The sequence below is a fragment of the Etheostoma spectabile genome, chromosome 3 (assembly GCF_008692095.1).
Source record: "Etheostoma spectabile isolate EspeVRDwgs_2016 chromosome 3, UIUC_Espe_1.0, whole genome shotgun sequence".
In the NCBI taxonomy this organism is placed as follows: Eukaryota; Metazoa; Chordata; class Actinopteri; order Perciformes; family Percidae; genus Etheostoma; species Etheostoma spectabile.
Window position 1 is genome coordinate 12274870 of NC_045735.1, and position 23473 is coordinate 12298342.

General features: G+C 39.2%; 1 protein-coding gene across 1 annotated transcript in view; it reads right to left on the reverse strand.

Annotated features, from left to right (window-relative positions):
• The window catches only part of si (sucrase-isomaltase), a 68184-nt gene that overhangs the window by 17915 nt on the left and 26796 nt on the right, over positions 1–23473 (reverse strand). Inside the window, exons 14-34 of the mRNA XM_032510107.1 lie at positions 19490–19546; positions 16561–16685; positions 16174–16262; positions 15843–15892; positions 15286–15471; positions 13061–13210; positions 12737–12943; positions 12426–12580; positions 11107–11275; positions 8564–8660; positions 7576–7688; positions 7133–7258; positions 5753–5881; positions 5052–5165; positions 4866–4928; positions 4592–4705; positions 4396–4486; positions 4132–4270; positions 2940–3073; positions 2813–2847; positions 2113–2229 (exon numbers count right to left, since the gene is read on the reverse strand). Coding sequence (XP_032365998.1) covers positions 2113–2229; positions 2813–2847; positions 2940–3073; positions 4132–4270; positions 4396–4486; positions 4592–4705; positions 4866–4928; positions 5052–5165; positions 5753–5881; positions 7133–7258; positions 7576–7688; positions 8564–8660; positions 11107–11275; positions 12426–12580; positions 12737–12943; positions 13061–13210; positions 15286–15471; positions 15843–15892; positions 16174–16262; positions 16561–16685; positions 19490–19546 — 2460 coding nt within the window. The remainder of the gene's footprint in view (positions 1–2112; positions 2230–2812; positions 2848–2939; positions 3074–4131; positions 4271–4395; positions 4487–4591; positions 4706–4865; positions 4929–5051; positions 5166–5752; positions 5882–7132; positions 7259–7575; positions 7689–8563; positions 8661–11106; positions 11276–12425; positions 12581–12736; positions 12944–13060; positions 13211–15285; positions 15472–15842; positions 15893–16173; positions 16263–16560; positions 16686–19489; positions 19547–23473) is intronic.

Here is a 23473-nt window from a genome sequence, read left to right on the forward strand (position 1 = left end):
TGTGTGTGTGTGTGTTTTCTGACAATTTTTCCATGTTAAAACACCCATTTGCAAGCCATTATTAAATGATTGGAATCATGGGGTGTATGTGTGTGTGGAGTGGAGGTTAGGTGGTGTGCAGTGGTGCCCAGATCACCTTGAGAATTCAATTATATCCCCACTCCATGCTGTTAAAAAGCACAGGCACTGAAACACACACACAGACAGACAGACACACACACACACACACAGCTGTGTATGTGTCCAGTCTTGTATTGCAGACTCCAGTGCAGAGAAAGTTTGCCTGGTGAGATCGATCTCCGGACGGGCGTTATTGGATTTCTCAGATGTGTTCCAACGCTCTTAAAGGTCACCACTAGAATGAATGCCACCAACACTACACCACCAAGCAGGTCTATCTTTTTTTGTGTTTGTGTATATCAGACGCAGATTAAGAGAGAGACGGGTAAAGAAAGCAGCTTGGTTTGTATTTTTTTTTTCAAACAATAGTGTTGGTGTTGGTAAATGCTTTTTTTTCCAACTATATATAATTTATGCCCCTATTTTCAGAGCATAAGCACATGCTTATTTGAGCAGATTTTTTGTCTTCTCTTCAGCTACAGTGAGCCCCAGTTTGGTAACATTTGACAGCTTACCTTTTGAAAGCATGTGGCTCCTGTTACATAGTTGTAAAGCAGAGCATGCACATTTGGAATGCAACAATTGTGCTCTGTTTCCTGTTTTGTATTATATACATATAACACTTTGGGGTTGAAAGCCTTCCCATGCTTCTGAAATTATTACTTCCTGCGAATATACTGTATCCCTATTTTTAAAGGGTGTCAAGATTCAATTCAATTCTCAATGTTAATATTTTTTTAACAGGGATGGCGATGACACAATACGAGCCACTAAATAGCAGAAGGGTACAACAGTTTGAGTTTCTCAGTGTTTTTCGTGGCACAATTGAATGCACCATTAGTTTAATGGGTGTACCTCAAGGCACCATGGAGCCCACATGCTTTACCTTTGTTGTTTCTTTACATAACTCATAGGAAAGACAAAAATTTGCCATTGCAGGAGGATTTTCTGTTGTTTCTACTTCCTCTCCTACTCTGGCAGTGGCCCTGGTGTCTGGAATAGTTGAGCTACAGGTTACCGGTAAGCTAACGTTAACCTGTGTCTTTAGATGCATGCTTCAGCCAGTAAGCTACAATGTATCTGTTTTATTTTTTTTATTTTTTTCAGACAAGTAGGTGGAGATGGAAAGGAAAAAAAAAGTGAACAATTTTGCTTCTGATTTCCATATTCCATTTCTACTTTTTTTATCTAATTAAAATCAAAATCATGACACCCCCACTCTTTTCATGGAACAGAATTTCTACCCATGAATTAATTCATACATTCAATTATATATAGATTCAATTCTCTGGCGGTGTTCTTTCATATTCATTAGGTTATTAGCAGTTTAACAATTCCACTGTAAAGTGCACTATCTCTGATATAGAAAAACTACTACTCCATGAACTATCAGTTCATGGAGATCGCTACAGTGTGGAGTAAGAGACTTGTTGTGTCTTTGTTTTTATGGAGACGTGGCTAATGGAAATAATACCAGAGTCTGGAATTGAGCTAGCGGGGCTTACACTCCACAGAGCGGGAGTGATGTCAACATCGGGTAAGCTCTGAGAAGGAGCCCTGTCTTTTTATCTATTAGTATTCTGTCTTGCACTGATTTATTCAATGACTGGTGGATGTGTGAAACACAATTTATTTTTTATGTAAAGCATGGCAATGACAAATAAAAGAATGTTGAATCTTGAAAACACAGTGGCAATCATTTACAGTCAAATTGTCTGATCCTCAGTTTTTCAGTAAAGTTTACCATTATAATGTGTGAAGTAGCAGAACAAATCTGAAACAAACTGCCATTTTGGTATGTTATAGTCAACCCTTAAAAACATTCGTTGTTTTAGCTTGAATGCACAAGCCAGAAACAACAATAAAACAAACAAGCACAAATAAGAGGAAGAATAAGTTTGTATTTAGAAAACTGAATTAAAGTGTTTAAAGGGTTCACAGCCCAGATCATCTCTATGTCAGTGTTTTCCTCTTTTTAGTTTATTTTCTCACCTTGTTACCCTTGCCGTTGTGGTTGCGCGAGTATGGATAGAAGGAACCCAGCTGCATCCAGCGCAGACACATCTCATACTCAGCTGCATTAAAGAACCCACATATGTCTGCCCCAGTCTGAAAAAGAGGGACAGAGCAAAGCGTGTCAGTGTGTGTGTCAGGGGACAGAGATGGACAGAAAGATGGTCACCAGGGTGCAGGTCTGACTATAAAGAGCACCCTTCAACCACACTAACTGGGGTCACACTTTTGTTCCAAGCATCATGTTCCAAACGTGTCCTTGAGCAAGACACCGCAAGAGTAAGCGATTTTGTGTGTCCGATCCTGTGGCTGGGTTGGGGGCAACACAAAATTTACCATGTAGGGATCGATGAGGTGTCAGATTATAATTATTATTAGATGCACTGAGGAGATGAGAGGCAACAGAAGGACAGCATGTGCGAGAGAGAGACATAAATAAGCACAAAGAGACAGCAGGGAAAACATGCAAAGTCAAAGTAAGCCAGGACAACAATGTAAAAATGTAAGTTTTATTAAGTTTATATAGGTCTTGTAATGACATGCTTCACATTGTGTCTCAAGATGTCCTTTGATCAAACAAAATAACCTCACTCAGCTCGCTCTAATCTACTTAGAGAAGACAAGGTCACATCAATAAGATTATGTCTTGTCAAAACCAGGATCAGATAATGATACTTACATAAGAGATGCCAAACAGACTGAACTCCATCATGCCTGTAAAGCAAAGGAAAATTGGGAGTTATGTCAAATTAAAGATTTTTTTTTTCTACAGTAAGTTTCAAGGTTTGCATAGTTTCCATATGTACCTATAATGGATTTGTATAGCTGGTCCCAACTGGCATTGTTGTCTCCCAGCCAATGTCCAGCCCATTTTCCACTGGAGGGGTAAGTGGACCTCGTCACCACTATACCTCTTTTACCTGTCACATTCAGCAGAGCGCTGTACAGAGGAAGAGACTCAGTGATTTGTTTAACACGTAGAAATAACACACAGTCACGCAAATTACTATCCAAAAAACTAGCGACAAATAGAATGTAAAAGTGTCTTCTCCTCCTTAAGTAAGGGACATTCATTTTGGAACCAAATTAGCCAATTAATTGTGATTGTTAAATTTAGCACGGCTAAACATAAAACAATTCCTAAGCTAAAGCACCTGGGCTCTGGGCCCAGTGCTGCTGAGCATCCCCAGGCTATTTTTCAGCAAACTCTGCAATCTGGCCTCACTGTGGTGAGAGGAAAATTCCACCACAAGGACCAATGCAGTTTCACAATGGTGATTATTTTCATAAAGATTTGATTTAACTGTATTTTATGTGGATAGTTAGAATATATTAGTTATGCCTCTGCTGTGGCAGCAGAGTCTTCTTAAATGTATTTGCAGTGATAGTTTCTGCTCTTTCTCTTATTTCTTCTCCAACATCAAATGTTGTTTAGATTTTGTAGGATTGGGACCCTACCCTTATTTGTCTACTTCTAAATGTACGTTGTTTCAGAAGGCAAGACAAACAAATTTATTTGGGATTATACACATTTTCCAGAAAATGTGCCATATGTGCTGTAATTAAAATATCACAAAAATATTATCAAAACTTGCTAATCTGGGGTGGCCTCTAGCTCACCCAGTAAGAGAATTCAGTCCATGTTGGCTGACCGGCCCGGGTTGGAATCCAACCTGCGGCCCTTTGCTGCGTGTCATCCCCCCCATATCTATTCCTCTTTCATGTCTATCCACTATCACTATAATAAAGGGAAAAAAGCCACAAAAAAGAATCTAAAAAAATATATTAAATAAAACTTGCACATCTGTCATCTGTGTTGGCTCATTTCGGCATTTTATTAGATACTTTTGCACAATAATATGTTTAATCTGCCCTTTTATAGGTGATATACTTACTTGTAAAGTGTAAAATACTACCACCTACTACATCCACAAAAACATGGAAGCTGTGATGCATGCACAAAACATACAAATATAAATTCAGTACATATTTACTTACTCATAAGTGGGCTTGGCGTGTGACCAGCCATAGAGGTTGTGGACATCGTAGTGTCTGACTTTCTTTCCATCAGTGAGTTCCTGCTCACTGTTCATGCACAGAGTCTTATGGTTTAAACCAACATGTTGAGACTCCAGGGCTTTTGGAGACAAAACACAAACACGTAGAATCCTTTAAAGGCACACGGACAATGTTGATATCACATCTTAATAATCTAATTACAACATGAGAGAGGAGAACTAAACAGAAACGTTCGTGTCTTACGTGGCATATATGGAGGGTTCTCTAGAAGTGGATTACCATGACACTTCCCTCCAACTGTGCCGTGGACAAAACTGGCAGGCTCATTCATGTCCTACAGATGAAAACAGAGTGCAGGGAATGAAAGTGAAAAGAAAGTCAGGCAGAATCAGGTAAAAAGGTCACTTTTTTTTTAAATGTCTTCTTTTGGGTCACTCACAATCCAGAGACCATCAAATTTTAGATTATTATAGAAATCCTGGACTTCCTGATGCCACCATGCTGCTGTTCTATTGCGGAAGAAGTCGGGAAATGCGGTATATGCCCTGTATATCTGGAAATGGGACAGTGAAATGATCAGGAAATGAAATGCTGGAAACTTAACAACCTAACCAAGTCTCAAAGATGTCATGCATTTTACAAATATAATATGTAATATACCGGACGATAGGAAAATATATGTGTCAGAGTAGTGAATACAGAAAATTGTATACCTCTACTTGGATTTCCCAATCCAGAGATTCATCTACTGTGACATTGGGTAAATCTGGCCAGACCTGCAAATAAAGAAAATTAAGAATCATATCACTACACAATGTGCAAAAGGATTTTTGTTGGTTTCAATTACTCTTTATTAATACATGCACGTGTATTTTTTTTGGCCATCCATTCTCTCTTACCTTCCCCCACACAATTTCATCACTGATGTTTTTGGGCCATTTGATGAAGACATCCTCTGCTTTACCTCTCTCAAAGGCAGGATAATGACTCTCATTGCCTGAGATGGCTGGATCCTGGAATTCAATTCATTTAGTTTGTCATATTACAGAGGCTAGTGTTTCAGTATTTTCACATTCTGTATATACAATTTACACCTGCCCCATGGGCTGCTGATCCTTGAGTACCCACTCATGTGGTCTATTTCTGTGAGGTTCCACTTCCGGGATTGCTCCGGGTGCCGCCTAAAATTCTGCCAGATTTCACTCTTTTCGGCCGCATGTCCATTACTTTACTCTTTTTATTGTGTTGTAATGGTGAACTGCTCCTTAGATCTCTGCAGGGTAAATTGAGACAGCTAGCTAGACTATTTGTCAAATCTGGTTTTTCCTCCCACACAACTAAAACAACCTATGAACGTACACGTGTTCCACCAACACAAGTTCTAACCCGAGGCTATTTTGCAGCGGCACCGTGCCATCATGCCGTGCATAGCACCGGCATAGACGATTGTGATTGGTTTAAAGCAATGCCGATGAACCAGAACATGTTTTTCTCCCATCACTGTGTGGACTAGCCAGAACCTAACACACAGCGCTGTGGAGTAAGGTTTGGCAGTCAAATCATGTAACTGTATCAATACTTAATGTTATAATGGAATTACCAGAATGAAGATGAACTTCATGCTCTCTCCCCTCATGCGATCAACCAGGGCGGGCAGTCCAACAAACATTGGGTCCAGAACAAAGTCCAGCTGACGGTCCAAGTAGTCAATGTCTGCATACTGGACATCCTGCAGCAGTTAAAGTTTAAATTAACTGAAGACTCACTTTGTTTTGTTAAAAATATCAGAACAACACAGCGGACAGCACACAACACATTTTGATACAGTGATGTCAAATGTTAGGAGTCCTACTAATACTCATGTAACTCTGTCAACATGTATGGCATGCAACCCCTGAGATATGGTAGAACTATGGTTTTAATTTGCCTTTAAATTCAGCTTTCTCGTATTCCTTATAGTAAGAACAACACTTTCATTTGCTTCGGCTGCCTTGTGTGCAGTAGCAGTTTAAGGTTGGTTCGACTGTAAAGTTAGCTGATGAGTAGCTTTTGTAAGTAGCTGTATTATCCGCTTCTTTCATTACAGTTATTGATGCTGGATTATTTTTGGCTGGCGTCAGCTCGTTGCAGGTTAGAGGTAGCATATTCATGGGATCGCTTGATTATCGATGGGGATTCTCTGTCCTGCATGATGAAGAGGATTCTGGTCTGTTTTCACATGGGATATCTTGCCATGGTCAAACATAGTGCTCTCACAAATGTATATTACTTATTATGTTATTCAAATCTGAACCCCAGATTTCCCTGTCAGAGAGAATTACTGGTTCTGGTATAAAACTGGAAACGTCTAGAGGCTGTGAACCCTACAATGGAATGGATTTCAAATGAAATTAGAGGTCACATTTCATTAAGTTAAACTGGATGTACCCAATGTAATCCATGAAGTCCATTTTGCTTGATCCCAATAAGATATTTTATCTGATTTAGTTTTCTATACTTATTGTCTGCATACAGTGACTCATGTTGTAAAATATGGGCAGATGTTGTAGTGAATTTAGCTCATTCTATTCCACTGAGTGCATGTCCCTATGCTATTCAACCTACATCAGAGCAGACAAGAAAAAGCTTTCAGACTGCATTTGTTTGTATAAGGGCAATAATATGATTCCTTGTGATGGGACACTCATTGAATGATATCAGTGTTCCGGCAAAAGCAGGCCAACATTTTGGAATGTAGTTGGATGCAATGTATGTGGGCCGCATCAGCATTTTGTCCTGTAACATTTTCTTTTTAAATCACATTTATTAAGTTCTGATACATGAGGTTTGATATTCTCACATCGTCACATAAAAAGTGAATAGAAACATACGAGATGAGGATTTATGTTTTCTTGTACCATTTTTTAATACTGACAATATTCTATTCTGCTGTTACTTGGAATTCAGACATCTTTAAAAAAGTATTTGTCCAAAAACTTACATAGGGTATACCCGCTGCCTTCATGTCTCTGTATAGATCTGCTATCTCCGTGTCATTAGCGTAACCATAGCGACACAGCTGGAACCCAAGGGACCAATAGGCAGGTAGAACAGGTCGTCCAATCAGCTGTTAAGAAGAAAAACAAACAAGGAATTCAAAACAGTTCAGCACAGAAAAGTTGTTTTGCAGGAAAACGGGACGGCGTCCATAAAGTATTTGATTGTTTGTGCGTGCGTGCGTGCGTGCGTGCGTGCGTGTGTGTGTTTGAATAGGCTAAATGAGAGAGTGCATTGAAGCGAGGAACTCCCAGCTGCTGCAGTCCATCAACAGCAGCCCTGGGCCAGACACAAAACACACACAGCACACACACATAGGCACAGAAGCACACGCAAATGCACACAGTAACACACACACGACCAGACCAGAAGTCCAAGAAGACTTACTGCAGTGTACTCCTGCACCACCATTTCAGGTGTAGGTCCCAGGACCATGTAGAAATCAAGGATGCCACCCACAGTTCGGTAGGTTAAAGCTGGAGTAGGCTGGAAAGTCACATCTGGACATAAAGCAAATAAGAAATGAATGTCCCTTAGAAATGTAAAGTAGTTGTTATATACGTGTGTGTGTGTGTGTGTGTATGTGTACATGTTGTGTCTATACTATGTGTAGTGTATGCATATTTTAGTACATTTTGTTCAACAGAAGTATAACCCTATTTATGAAAACTGGTTGTAATATATTCAAAATTAGGTATGTCTTTTCATTTTCATTTCATTGGCACATGATGAGTACCTGAGCTCTTGCAAAGTGAGAAATTTAAATACTTCAACTTCAACTTCAACTTTATTTATTTGTCATTTTATATGTACAGAGTGCATACAGAACGAAATTGCGTTGCATACAGCTTATAAATATTGCAATGATATTCCAGGTGCAATGGAATACATTTCCGGATTATTTACAAATAGTTATACAGAAGTGCAGCAGTGATCAAAGTGTAAAACAGTGCAGGGGATGAACAGTGTGCAAATTGAAGAGTAAAAAAGAGTAAAAAAGAGAGGAACTGAAATGGTTAAAAGTTCAGCAGCATTTAAATACCCGATGGCGTGCAATAGGTGCAGAGTTCAGTTTATGGATAATACGGCAGCACATGTGTGTATAGTATGGGTGATGCGTGTGTTAAAGCATGTATTACTGTTCAGTATGCAAATACACAAAGGTGGAGTAGAATGTGCTAATTCTGCTGTGTTGGCCTTATATAAAATTCCTTTTCAAGGGACATTTGCTTAAAACAGGGAAATAGCCTCATTCATTAATACATTCATTCTCACTGCATATGAAATTGAGTGTGATTATATGTACATAAAGCATAGCCTGTACAAGCATGTGTGTGCCTTTGTGCATGTGTGTCTGCCTGTGTGTTCTTCTCACCCATGGCATTGCTGTTGAGAAGCAGGACACCGTGAGCATCAGCAGTCGTCTCAAGGCCCATATAGAAAGGGTGCACTCCGTAACAATTCATCTTGTACTGTAGCAGAGAGACAGAGAGTAGGAATAAAGGAGAAAAGTGTGAGAAGTTGGGTAAAGATTTTGTTCTGTGGCTTTTAGAAATTCATTGTTTATTCATGAGCATTTTTCTTTACAACATTTTTCTTTACAGGACATTTGTCAATGCATTTATAGGTGTGACAACACTGATGGGCTTGCGGTTTTCTCAGAGGTAGGGGGACAATATTTCTACAACTATTATCTTTGCAAATGAATGTGCACTGATTAAAACATGTATTTAAATATATACTTTCTTTGGTAGTTATAGCACCCAATAGTACTCCAAATTCTCACTACATCCTCTGGCCTGAGTTTGAACATCAACGGAGAACTGGGAAGTTATTTGGGGATTTGAGTTGGTGCTGGGTATTATACCAAAATCAGGAAGTCCTAAATGTTGCATACAGATAAAAAGAAAATAAATGCAAAAACTGTAGATTGGTTACCAGACTCAATTTGGCAAATTTGCTTTTTCCAAAATAGTTTTTGATGCCTACTTTACCACTACTTTAATCAACTTGTGTGGCTGAAGGCACATTTATTCATGTTTCCCTTTTTCTGTGACAATTTTTCTCATGCTATAAATGTTTGAATTTCCTTGCCTTGATTTTCTACGTGCATACACAGCAGTGTGCTGTAGTAATTATGCATCCGTAACAATATTTGGTTCTAGAGGGATTAACTTGTGTTTCACAGTGTGTTCCTTCTGTAACTACTGTGAAGGTCCCACTGTTATCTGCAGTGTTTAGATGAGGATGGAACTAGGCAGACTAGGTTAAGAAGAGCAGAGAGAAAGGTGGCAAGGGACAGGAAATCTGCCACTTTTAGATGTCACCGTCCAGCAACGAAAACTCATGGGCACGTCACACTCCATCAGCCTCCTGCACCTCTGGTACATAAGAAGCTGTTAAACTGTAATACAATGGCTCTGAGGACTTGCTCTGTCTCTGTGTCATCTTTGTGTGAATGTTTGCTCTTATGTGTGTGCTTGTGTTCTTGTGGCCCTGCTACATGTTGTGATGGCCTAACTTAAGTAGGAGAAAGGCCATTAGCTTGTCCACTAACACAGAGAGACAGCCAGCAGTGACAGCGTTCTCTTGGTTTCTCTCTGTTTGTCTTTCTTGGCTTCTCACTCTTATGTATGGACAGACAGAGACACATTTATTCAGGGTACATTGACATGGATTGCAATAGTCCAACTATGGACACTCTTCTAAATAAAACAGGATTGTAAATAAGCAATTTACTTGGTGCCTTATAAAACTTCATATTTATATTCTTGTTTATATTCTATGGCACACAAACTAGTTAATGACTGGAGATATCCCCTCCAGAGTACACTACAAAGTCTGACTTTCCCTCAACTATTCAACCTCAAACCATAATCTCTTTTATGTTGCTTCAGTTGTGTATTGCTGTGTTACTGTAGAGTATGTCTGTGCAAATCCTGAACAAAAAAGACCCATGAGAGTATGTATGAGAATCCGATGACGTGCTCTGCATTGCAGTTTTACATTCAGTTTGTTTATTATTTTGTTGTTTTTTTGTCACTTTCTTTGAAATTAATACTTCTTTTTTGTTTAATTGTTAGCAATAAAAACAAGCAACACTCGGTAGTGGTAAAGATGTCTCCCAATGGTGCATCAATATGAAAAGAAAGAAAAAAATGTAAATGTCTTTCTGAGGAACATTTTTGGCATGTGCTGTCAGTTACCTGGATAGCGCTTTAGGTAAAATGTTTTTAAAAAGCAATTTAACACCCAGTTTTAGCTTGATGATGCACCCTTCACAAATGAGAAAAATTAAAACCAAGACTCAACCCATTGATACATTTCAGTAGGTATTTGTTTGCCTCAATCCTGTGGCCATCCATAATTCACTGTCACATAGTAACATTTATAACTTCCTACTTAAAGCTGTAGTGCGAAGTTTCTGCCGCCCCCATGAGGGATTCAAAGTAATGACAACTAAACTGACGGTGCATCCACATTATACAAGCCGTCCATGACCACGCAATGCCATTTGTCTGAACCTTGTGGAGATGTCTTGACAGCTCAGCAATTAGGCTTGATAATGCTGATGTAGTTGGAAACCTCATCTTGTCAGGCCTTGACACTAGTGGGGAAATGATGATGACACTCACATCAACAGCACCACATCAAAGTGACACAAATGTGAGAAAGGCATGTTTATATACTGCACAGGAAGGTTGTTTACAAGTCACCTCTGTAGTCTCTAGAGGGTGTGATGTTAGATAAAGACATTCAGTGCAGGGTGTGATGATACATGTGCTATAACCAGCCCACAATTGGTTTTGAGGGAACATGAAAATGCATTGCTAGTTCAATGTCAAGGTTTGTACATCAAAAGAAGTATGGAACAGCAACTACATTTGATTAGCACGAGAGCTTAAGCGTGATACTTACACCAGGAGGCTGGTCCTTCGCGAACATACCCCAGGTGTGATAATTGAGATCGTGTTTATAGGTGGGATGCTCCGTCTCTCCAAAGCCGTAGACAAACTCTGATGGCAGTAGAGTAGACACTTGGATGAACATGTCTGAGAATGTAAAACCTGGCACAGAGGAGTCCCAACTAAGAGAAGTGACAGAGGATTAAATCAATGAGAGATGGAAAGAGAGACGAGGAGAGGGAATTATTGTCAAAGGAAGTTATTCACAATATGTTTGACACAAATAAGCATAATAAACCCGCAGGAACTGCAGGCATTCTGCAACAAACTTCGTACATTTTAATTAGTAAACTTTCTACTGACACTTATTCAAAACACAGAAGGCTTGACTACAAAAAGAAGATTAAAGATATGCTTTGAAAAGACTCTTCGATGCTGGACTGCTTTATGTGACATCACCATGACTACTGGACGAGAGGAAACTACTTTAGGCTTAAACTTCCCTGATCTTATCTGATTGGGTAAGTGTGCCAGAGGAGTTGACTCGGCATTGTTACCTAAATATCACAGGGTAAATATGTGTTTTTTGCCTGAAGATAGGGTAGAACAGAATGTTTACCCCACATCTCACTTTATTGCTTGATAATGGGCGCATCTATATTGCCCAAAATTGCCCTAAAGGGGACAATTTAAGGGACAAAGAGAAGGGATTGCATCAAGCTTGTTGAAACAAAATGAATGCATTGCATATTCATTTAACTTACTGTTTAGGAAAGTATATCATGTATTTATTTAACATAACTGTGGTTAAAATTCTCTTTTTTTAAGAGCTACTGGCCAAGGTAGGGAGCAATAACAAGGTTTACAACATATAACAGACAAAAAGATGTTGACACATCTAAATTAATGAAAAATGTTATGTTTTATTAATAAGATTAAATTCCAATAGAGATCTGAAATGAAACTGAACCAGGTGATGTTGCAGAAGTAAGAAACTTCATATAAAGTCACATTGACATTTGTAATAACACTAAAAGTTTTCCCTTGGAACATTAACATTTCACTGCGCAGGTTTAGATAAATATGAATAATAAAAAGATATGAATTGCTGAACTGGTAACATTTTGGAGACATTGCAGTTTTTTATATTAGCATGTGCTGCAGTGTTTGAGGATACAACAAACAAACACCAGAAACACACTTTATTTTTTTCAGGAAGACTCATCTAAACAACGGTAATAAACCAAAAATTTATGAAACTGAAAAATTAATCTAGTACACACAAGAACAACCTCAGCCCACCTGAACCATTTGTACAACTGAAATACTTACATTTTGGTTCCTGTGCTTTTCCTTGTGACCTGGATGCCGAATGGGTTGGGGGTAACCTCGACCTTATAAAGCCTCTTGCCCTCGTCAGTCTCGGGAGCTGCAGGAACCGACAGTGGCACTGGAACCTCGTAACGATCTGCGGCTGGGTCCCACATCTGGACAGGAAGGGGATGTTAGTGTGTCAGTGTGTGTGTGTGTTTATGTGGAGCACACAAGCAGGTTGGATGCATTGAAATAAAGAAAATAGTCAGAGAAGCAGCGTGGGAAAAGAAAAATGATATGCACCACGACTAGCACAAAGAAACAGACACCTTAAACTGTAGCATGTTGCTGCTGTGGTAACGGATCTCAACACGAATTTTGTCAATGTCTGGTGAATCTGGGCGACCACTGCTCCTGTATTTCTTGTTCCGAGTGATATCAACTGTTATGCCTGAGCTGGTGTTCTTTACTTCTGTAACAGTGTAGCCATAGTCTCTTGGGTAGAAGCACCATGGAACACCTGCATTGGTGCTTGGCTGAATGGGGACAGAAAGCATATTAAATATTGTAAGCTGTTTTTTTTCTCAGTTGTTAAGTGAACACATAAATAATATGTTTATGTGCATGTGGAACTCATCTGTGTCCCCCCTCACCTCCCAGATGCAGCCTCTGGCCTTGCACTTAGCCTCATCTGCATTCTCCTCTGGATAGCAATCAAAGCGCTGGGTCTCTTTCGGGTCCAGCTCCCACTGCACCACATACGTCTCCCCCAAAGTCAGGGAGCGGCCATGCAGGAACATAACCTGTGTGTTTGTGATGAAATTAAAGGGAGGACTAAGATGGGTGAAAGCATTAATTATTAAATACAAGAATGCCAGTGCCAGGACATGCCCAGACAGGCTTGCTGTGTGCTATCAATTAAGACTGCTATCAATTAAGCTGTTCATTTCTCTCTCTATTTCAACAGCCTCTCCCAGGAATTATGCATCATTCTTAGAGCAAATCTCAGGGAGCCCCTTTCTCTCTAGCCACTACAATCACCAACTGAAGGCAGTAAGGCTGTATAGTGTATAGGAAATGTTTTTGAAAAAAGCACCACACACTAAAGTAAAAAAAAAAAATAACATATGGAGCCAATGTGACTTCTTTAGTAAAGTACTGTTCTATTTTAGTGTATATGGAACTAATGTTATTTGGTGGCTGTGAGCTATTTCAAGGCCCAATCTGACTTGGCTTACAAAGACTGATGGACATGACAAACCAGAGTTTAGGTTTAAAAGCACAGTTACCCTTCACCCCCAGGAAGTGATTACCGCTGAGAGTCATTTGATAAATGCATGCTTGTGTGTGTAACCAGAGAGACCTTGACAGTTTACAGATGCACAGCACTGGCTGCACACACATCCACACACGTGCGCACGCAAATGTACACAAGCACAAAAGGTAAAGCTCTATAGTAATACTTAACTAAACCTTCTTGACACTTTATAGACTCCTGTCATTTGCTTATAACCCTGGACAGTAACTGTAGGACCATTGCTCAGTTATTCTTTCTCACTACTCTTTCTCTTTTTGACACACACACACATGCATATGAATTTCTTCATCGTTTTTATCAGTTACACACAGACAAGTATAATGTAGTCTCCCTACCCGTACTCACTCATTCTCACACACAGACGCACGGGCGCAGAAGCTTTTACAATTCTCTCCTAACGTAAATTAATATCATTTCATACACTTAGAGGCCAGCCTTGAAATGTACCGTTATGTTTTCATTCCTGGTCTTGTTGAAACAAATGGCAGAAGTCTGCAAGAGTGGGCCCCATAGAACTCATCCACTCTAGATCTGTCCTGTCTCCTACAGCAAGGTTTTCCTAACAGTGGACATACTTGAATGGCTTCACTTGACTTGGCTGAGAAAATGGGAGTTTTTCATATGTTATGACTATGTCATAGCTAGTATTCTATTGTTTATTCAATTCTAACCTACTAATACAATTCATTATTTTCAATTATACAATTCCCATTACCAAATGTGAATCACTCAATCCTAGGAATGCAGATTAAAAGCAGAAATGTAACAATTAATAACAAATAATGATAACAAACACTTGAACACTTGACTTGACTCGACACTGACACTTGACTGATAATTTATGGTACATGTCTTTTTATGTCTTTTCATAGCCAAAGATTTTGTATTGTTATTAATATTATTATTATTATTATTATTATTATTATTATTATTATTGCTGTTATTATTGCTATTTTTATACTGTCTTTTTCTTTTTCTGTACTGCATTGCTCTTGCTAAAAATGCTGATAAAAAGATGCTGAAAATTTCAATTTCCTTGCGGGAGTCATCCCAAAAGGATTAATTAAAATTAAAGGAGAAGTCTGAGTCTAAATCCAAACTGTAGTAATTTAATTTTCTAAATCAGGACAAAAGAAGATTATTTTGGCCACATGGAGGCAGCAGAACAAGTTGTAAACATACAGTAGTAATGACATACTATCACATTTTAAAGTTGATATGGCAAACTTGTAGCAAATAGTTGCCTATTTTACGCTTTCAGCAGACACAGAGCAACATTTCATTTATTTTGAGTCATGTTTCTGGCCACCTGATGAGGGTCCAACAATCACACACTGTTTTGAACTGATCTGGTCTCAAACTCCTGAAGGAAATATCTGAGTTCCTAAATGCTTGATTAGGTTCACATTTTTTTTACATTGTTGGTATTGTCACAGTGTGCTTTATGCAATTTTTGAATGCATTTTCTTTAAAGGTTATTTCCCCTAGCATGCAAAAGATAAACGTTGCTGTTTTTATTTTGCATTTGCACATGGCAATGTCTATATGTTTTTTTTTTACCTTCTTGGCTTCATCATACTGTATGTTAGTGCTGGGCACTGTGGTGGTAAAGTTTCCATTTGTGCCAATGTGAGTCTCAGAGACGGAGATAGGAGGTTGAGGCACACCGAGGACAGTAATGTTCTCAAACTTAAGGTTGTTTGGGTCCTTGTAGCCGGAATGGGTCACCTGCATCTTCAGCATTCCCTATAAGGTAGAGGAAATACAATGATATGCCTAAGTTGCTCTCAAACTGTTTAGCATAGCTGAATTTACATTATGAAACATATGATGTTTTTTAGATTATTTTCTGTTTCTGTTTTCAATAGATAGAATAATACGTTGATAGAGCTAATGTACAGGAAGAACATTGCCGTCATTCATCAAACATGCAAGCAAATTCTCAGTGCTGAGAAGGAGGAACGTGGGATAGTTGTTCTACCAAAGCTTCAGCAGTGTAACATGGACCCATTATGCTTGTTGTTGTGGTCTCTGGGGGCTTTGAGCTTAAGTTCAGATCAGAGGGACAATGTGGGCCGGATTTAGAAGATGGTGTGGATGTGTGTAGGGAAACGTACATTGACAGCGGAGAACTCGTAGTGGACATGGTTGCCTGTTTTAACTGTTTCTGTAAAAAGAAAAAAAGAAGAGCAGATCTTAATGTTTTTCACAACTGTTTGACAACAGATGTACTGCCACACAGTAGAGAGCTGACCTTTACTTGTTAATGTTAATGTGTGTTAGCTAACTAACAGTGTTTGAACAGTCACACTGACTTATGTGATGCTTTGTGCTTTATAAGATAAGAGCTTCAATTTGATGCTCATAAAAACATGCTTGTAATAAATGATAACAAGATGTGGATGATCCTGTCCCACACACACACACCAGCACATTAGCATACAATACCTCTGGAATCTCCATCATCCCAGAATAGCTCCCCGGCTGCCTGGTTGTTGTCATCAAGAGCGACGATCAAACCCATGGGGTTACGTCGACTAGAGACCCATAAACACACGTTAAAGTACAAACACCATACACATGTGGATTTATAATTTAATGAATCAAAAATCTTCCGTCTGTGCATAGTAATAACTTAACACAAGACACAATTTGATGCATTTATGATTATGATTTATGTACATTTGTTGATTATTTGCTCTGTGTATGCTTTTGTGTGTGCGTGATACATTGCATGTAATTGGTGTACTTGATTGCTTATTGAATTATTTAAAACTGTGTGTGTGTGTGCGTGCGTGCATGTGCATGTGCGTGTGTGTGTGTGTGTATGTGTACCTGTATACAGTGGTGACATCAGGTCTTTGCGTGGGAAGGATAGCGCCGCCTCTGATGTGTAAACCAAGCTTATCAGCTGGCAGATGCATATCAACATACTTTCTGCGGTCTGCTAGCCGTTCCATCTGATTGGTAGGAGAACAGAAAATATTAATTTACCTAAATTCCTCCATGTGATGCTCTGTGGGAGACAATCTCTGTGTTGCCCACTTCATGGTTAGGACAAACAGTGGCCATGGCAAAAGACTGGCTTTGGGCTTGCGTGAAATTTAATTCTCTAGAATTGACTTTTTCTGAGTGAGGCTCCTTTAACACTGACACAGACAACTGTTCCATTGGTGTAAATGGATCAGTTTTCAGTCTGGGTCTACAACCCTGTCAGGACATGTATTTGGTCCAAAGTTGCTTTGTAATCTACAACAGTGAAAACAAGATACTACAGCATAGAACGCAAGCCATTAATGATGACTTTAGGCCGTCTCAGCTATAAACTCCACTCTTAGAAATACTTGAGATATTTGAACTTGATTGAAGCAGTTATTTTTATGACGTTTTATTGCATAAACTTACAGAATAATTTAAAGAGCATTTAAAAAAATGCCGGTTTACAAATAAGAACACGTTTTTTCTCCCTTAGCCCCTCTGTTGTTTAGCTTTGCAGATAGCCTTGGTTTGTTTACTTTGGATACTCCACAGGCCTTACTGTGGACACTTTTCATTGGAGCTACTTTCTACTGATACAAATTCAATTTCTACGTAAAGGTTTGTGGCTTATGAACTATTGTGATTAGTAAACCTGTGAGCCCCACAAATAAAATTCCATTCAACTTCATTGTGTTTTGGTTGTAACAGAAATCTCAGAGAAGGATATGTGAAAAGGTAAGGGAATGAAGCCAAATCCATCTGCATGGCTACCAGTGGAAGGTAAGGAAGAAAATATGTATTTTTTGTAATTTGGGTGAACTGACCATTTACATGTAAGTTATCAGTGAAATAGAAAATACAGCTTGTTCTTGTAGCTCATAGTTATCAAACCTAAGCCTCATTTTGGACAATGAGCCAATGCCCTTGATCGCAATTGAATTTTTTAAGAAGAAAAAAATCTAAATTCTTACAAAAAGTGTTGTGACTGAGTCAGTTGAGGAGGATGTCAAATGGGTTGATTTGTTTTGCATAATGATATAATCCTTATAATGGTATTGTTCTGTACTGCTAAGAAGAACTTATTTGAGGTGAGGAGACACATTTCTCTCTCTTTCTGTGTCTCTCTCTTTTAGCCCCTCCACTCATTTCTCTGAGGGCCCAGATAGAGCACAGTTAATTTCTTATCCCCTGAGGACTGAGTCCTCAGCCCAGCCTAAAACAATTTAAAACTGTCTTTTCTCCATCTCCTCTCATTCTCCTTTTACGTCATTCTTTCTCCATGCCATGTTATTCTCTATTGTGGTGCTCTAATTCTTTTTCTATCCCATTTTCTTTATTCTCATGAAGTTTGTGTGGTACAGGATGTGTGTGTGTGTGTGTGTGTGTGTGTGAGTGTGTGTGTACAGTACAGTATGGTCCAGTGTGTGGGTTGAAGTTAGTGGAGCGTCTACAAGCAATTTCAGATCTTATCACCCCCTCATTGTCTGCCTTAAGGAGGTCTTCTGTAGCCGTGTCTTCTCTTCTCTTTATTCCTGCTGGCCAATCCTCCCATCTTCCAAATCCTCTACATACTGTTGATGCCATCCCCCTTTTTTTCTTCCCATCTTCCAGATTTGCCCATGCTTTTCCTCTCTCTCACTGTCCATGTCATGTCACATACTGTCTTTTCATACCCACTTCCTCTTAGTTCAGCTCCCATCCTGTCTGTTTTAGCTCCTTCACCCCTATGTTCTTTCTTCTATTCCATTACTCTGTAACTTGTTTTTCATGGTCATTTTTACTACACTGCCCACCCCCCCTCCCCCCCATTCCATCCCCCTACCCAGATAATCACAGGGGACCAACCAGGATAAGGGGTCGGCGGCAAGACAGCCAATCTAATCGTTCATCTGATCAGTGAGCGCTTTACATTGCCACTGTGACGCCCAAATAAGGTCCCGAAGGAGCTCAACACCTCTTTTATCTCTCTGTCATGGAGATAGTCTCTCTACTCTTTTTTCCTGTCCCCTCTTTCACTCTATCTTTGTCCTTACTTCCGCTTTGTCTTATCACTCTCGTCTCTTGGTCTCAAAGAACTCCAAGGCAAAGATTTTCATGTGACACGTTATTTTTGTATGTGTTCATTCCACTAACATAATAAATATAGGCGATTTTGCAACCATTTTTGTTGAGCACTACACTTCTATGTTTACAAATAATGACATACATCCATGTAAAATAATGCATTATAATGCAGTAACCCTGCAATTATTCATGTTTGGCCTATTTGTGATCCCATTTCCTGTTTATCATCTGTATAAGGCTAATGATCAGTTTCATAAGACTGTATCAGAGAGTTGTTGATTCAACTCTATGGCATTTTTATGCCTTGTGGTTTTGAATATGATTGTATTTATTGAAAGATGTTTTTAATATTCTTATATCTTAATGTATATAAACTGGGTAGGAAAAACATAAGAAACACCCACACTGTGCTGTCTAATTACAGTATAAATCTAGTTTTCTCACAGATTAGACATCATTTGATGGCCATCATAACAGAGAAAACAGTAAAAGAATTTACGTGATGTGCACTTAACTTGGAGAATATTCCTAATGTCACAGGTAAAGTTCCTCTTTATCTCTAAAATAAAATATGTCAGCAACATTTTGAGCTGGAAGATTGGAAGTGCCTGCTGTAAGTATGTACATTTTTTGTATCTATAACAACTATTGATAATTTCTAATCTGAAGAAGAAAAGGATGTTTTAGAGGAAACTATTTTAAAGTGAGTATATAGTCTTACCGTCTCATAGTCATACCACGTAGCATCTGGGATATATGCATACACCTTCTCCACACCCTGCAGAAAACAAGAACAACACATTTCTTCTTATGTGTGCATATTTTAAAAAATCTAAACATGTGTTGTTTCTATCAAATACATTATATAGCTCTGGTTTGTAGAGTAGGCATCAAAAGATGACAGCTTTGTGTTCTGTGTGAAGCAGGCCTGTGTTTGATTTGTGTTTGCAGCCAGTAACACCTGCTTTAGCTCACTGCACCAATCCTGATACTTTAATCTTCTTAACAGGGTTAAACACGAGGAGAGAAGCTACAATACACCACAAAAGAAGTGTGGATATTTCTTGCCGCTATAAATCACTGCAACTTAACAATAAATAAAAAAAAAAATGTTCAAATGTTTCCATCAAGGAGAGTTATTTCAAAACTGCCTACATCTGATATAAAGTTTCCACAAAGCCCTTGTGACATTTTAGTCTACAGTGCTATGATGGAAAAGATGATGGAAAACACAGCATCACGCGACGACTGATAGGTGACAGCCTTTGATAGCTTAAGGTGGTGAACAGACAAGAGCAATCAATAGAAGAGTGCCAAGCCTTTGATAGCATTGTCACTTCCCTGCTCTTTCTGGCGGGCAGAACAGAGGGAGAGAGAGAGAGATAAACATGGAGAGTGCAGCGAAAGAAAGAGCAAACTAGAGGTCCTTTCCAAAGCAGTCCAAATTGTGAAATACACTATGTCAGCTGTGTAGGGCAAGGCCGTCTGTCAAAGTCATTGATGGCACAAACATCTCTCTCTCTCTCTCTCTCTCTCTCTCTCTCTCTCTCTCTCTCTCTCTCTTTCCAGCAGCATGTTCTATTGTGTGGCCCTCTGAGGCCTGTTATTAGGAACAAGAAAGAGGGTTGACAAGAAGCCGAGAACGACCAGGTAAGAGAAGAAGGAACAAAGGATAAACAAACTGAGCAAAATTGAAACTCAAAACACCCAAAAGGTACATGTTGAACTCTATAAAGAGTAAAATATGATAAAGACATGCAATAAAGACATTGCTTTAATGGCCTGCTAACCAAATTAAATGACTTAATGTCCTCTTTGGGGTCCACTTTTGCAGTTTGGGGCAGATCAGCTGTCAGAACACCGCTACACAGCTGGGGAAATATCTGCCTGGGGAAAGGGATGCTCCATCTATACCTCGTTTTCTGGTGTCTGATTTGCTTGCGGCACATATCAGTCACCACACTGACTAATGGGAAGGGACTGCAGGACTAAGCATGTCTGCTAACTGTGATTGAGAGGGACAAGTCATGAGGCCTGTATCCCTTATTTAGAGTACTGAAGCTCAGTTAGCTATAAGGTAAATTTTGATCAGGTGGGCTAAAGATTCACACTGGCAGCATGATCAGATGGTAGCTGAGGTAGATAAGAGAGGCAGAGAGAGTGAGAGTGAGGGACAGAGAGATGGGATGAAATGAAATGGGATCACAAGGGTAAGTTTCAGCAGCTGATTAAGAGAATGCAGATGAGATAAGGGAGTCAACGTTTGATGAAAGGATGAGCTAAAAAAGGGAGGGAGGGGGGGGGGGGGGTTAGAGCATGGATGAAGACCAGAGGGGATGGCAGAGAGCGAGACAGGAGATCTCCCCAGTTTATAACAGAGATCAAGGTTAAAGAATCTACTGATGAATGACGGAGCAAGAGCATCATTAGAGAAAGGCAGAAGCAGCCGGACAAGGTGATAAATACAAAGAGACAGAGAGATATGAACATAATGAAAAAAGAAAAGAGAAGGTAGGATGTGAAGGGTTGTTAAAGAACAGCCTGTGACCTCACTCAAGCAGCTGACACTATCTCTTCATGTTGGCCCTTCACAGCCGGATGCATCTGTAGCAGAAAGTAGACGCTCTGTTTTTAATGCCTGCCCTTACCCTGTCTTAAAACATAGCATCGTGGCACAGCAGTACCCTGTCACCACAAAAGATGAATATTCAGTCACATTGGATCCTTCATTTTGGAAAGAATCCTTTTCAAGTGACATTGCAGAGGTCTGCAATGCCACTTCTAAAGCAGGGGTCTTCTAAAGTAGGGATCTTCAACAAGGGGGTCCGGAACCCCTAGGGGGTGCAGGGGGGCCTCCCAATTATTGTTCATAAGTAAAAAGTCATGAATCCAAAATGTTATTAGGAAATATAAATCCCAATTGCTAACTGGCCTATAGGTAAGTTAGTGTCTAAGGTAGCCATCCACGGATACAGTTAATTCTAACAATTTACTTTGACTCATTTATTTATTAAAATAGGATTTTAAAAACCATGCCAACAATTATTAAGCTATTTGAATAGCTTAGTATTCTATGCACTAAAAAAGTATGTGCAAAGGCTTTATGCTGCTCTACACGTTATTGTAGGACCAGTTTATTATGCAACTTAATTTAATACAATACTGTATATGTAGTAGGGGGTCCCTGTTTTGTCTCTTTAGTTTCAGTTGTAGGGTCATTGGCTTAAAAAAGGATGAAGACCCCTGTTCTCAGTGTGCCACACTACTTTGTCAAGACACAGGCCATGTTTTGTAACGAAAAAACCTAACACTTAATATGTGAGAGAAGAAAATCAGAAGTTACAGTTAGTCTCACAACTTTTATAAAATGGGTAGATTTGGGTTACATTATCACAGTGAAGTGTGAGATACTTAATGTCAATATTTCACATTGCACAAAACTACCTTGACACTAGTTTTCAATGGGTAACCCATTGCCCATTGTGACTGTATTGGCAGTATTTTTCCATTAATGTTGCCTTTTTATCAGATATAGAGTTTTGTGCTTGCTACCTTGGACCTATTTGGTATTTTTCTGCCTGCCATGAACTTCAGTATGCAGATGTAGGAGATGAGGTTATGTGGGAAGTATTGATTGTCAGTATTGATCAAGCGGCATGGTGTATTTGTGGTGTTTTGCTCAGGTTTGGTTCAACCTAAATTCTGGGCACATGGACAAATGTTACTCAAAAGCCAGGAAATTTTGTTTGTAAATATGTTTGCCAAATTGATTTGAAATTTAAACTTCCTCAACTAGAGGAAAAAAAATAAGTTGTATTTTTCATTCCAACTGTACAGCATACTGCACATGTGGCTGTGTTGTGAATGACTAGTTTCAAACTTAGAGCTGTCGGAATGTGCCACGATGCATTGAGTGAAACTTGTCTGGCCGAACGCATTTGCATCTGTACATGTCAGCAACTGGCAATTAGATGTCTTACAGTGTCACCCAAAGAGCTTCCCCGTGACAGCAACATGGTAAGCAAACTATTACAAAGTATTTTTAATTAAGTTTATCTAATGCACTGTGGATTAATTCATGATATTTCTGCACCATTACAAGCAAGGTCATAATTTGGCTCCTTGGAGATGCATTTCTATTGCATTAATTTCCCTCCATTCAATTATCAGGGCACTTTGCGCATTGCTTTAAAAGAGACAGAAAACAAGTGATTGGTCATAATTGCCACCAAGCCCTAACACACCACTAATAATAGATTTCATTTAATCCTATCCTGTTTACAACTGCACTACAGTTCAGCTGTGCCTCTGGCCTTAAACAGACTAAAAGTAGGTGCACAATTGACTGCTATTTGTTTATCTTTTTTATCTTTTTGATTTGCAAATTTAACAACATAGTACATAGCCTATCCGTGTCCTTATTTAGGACTGCTCAAATCCTGGCTTTGGCATTGCATGCATAAACCCTCCACTTCTTGTATTAGAAACTTTTATCACAATCTCACGACCAAAGTTACTTTATTCCCGGCCCCACTATGAATCCAATTGCTTTCTACTATTCTGTAATTCACAAGAGGCCATGCTAAATTGCTTATTAATCAGGCCACTTTGACATGACCGCAATTGGTGTCTATGCACACATACACATGCACGTACAGGCATGCACACAGACATATGCATATACGTGTCACACACACACACACAC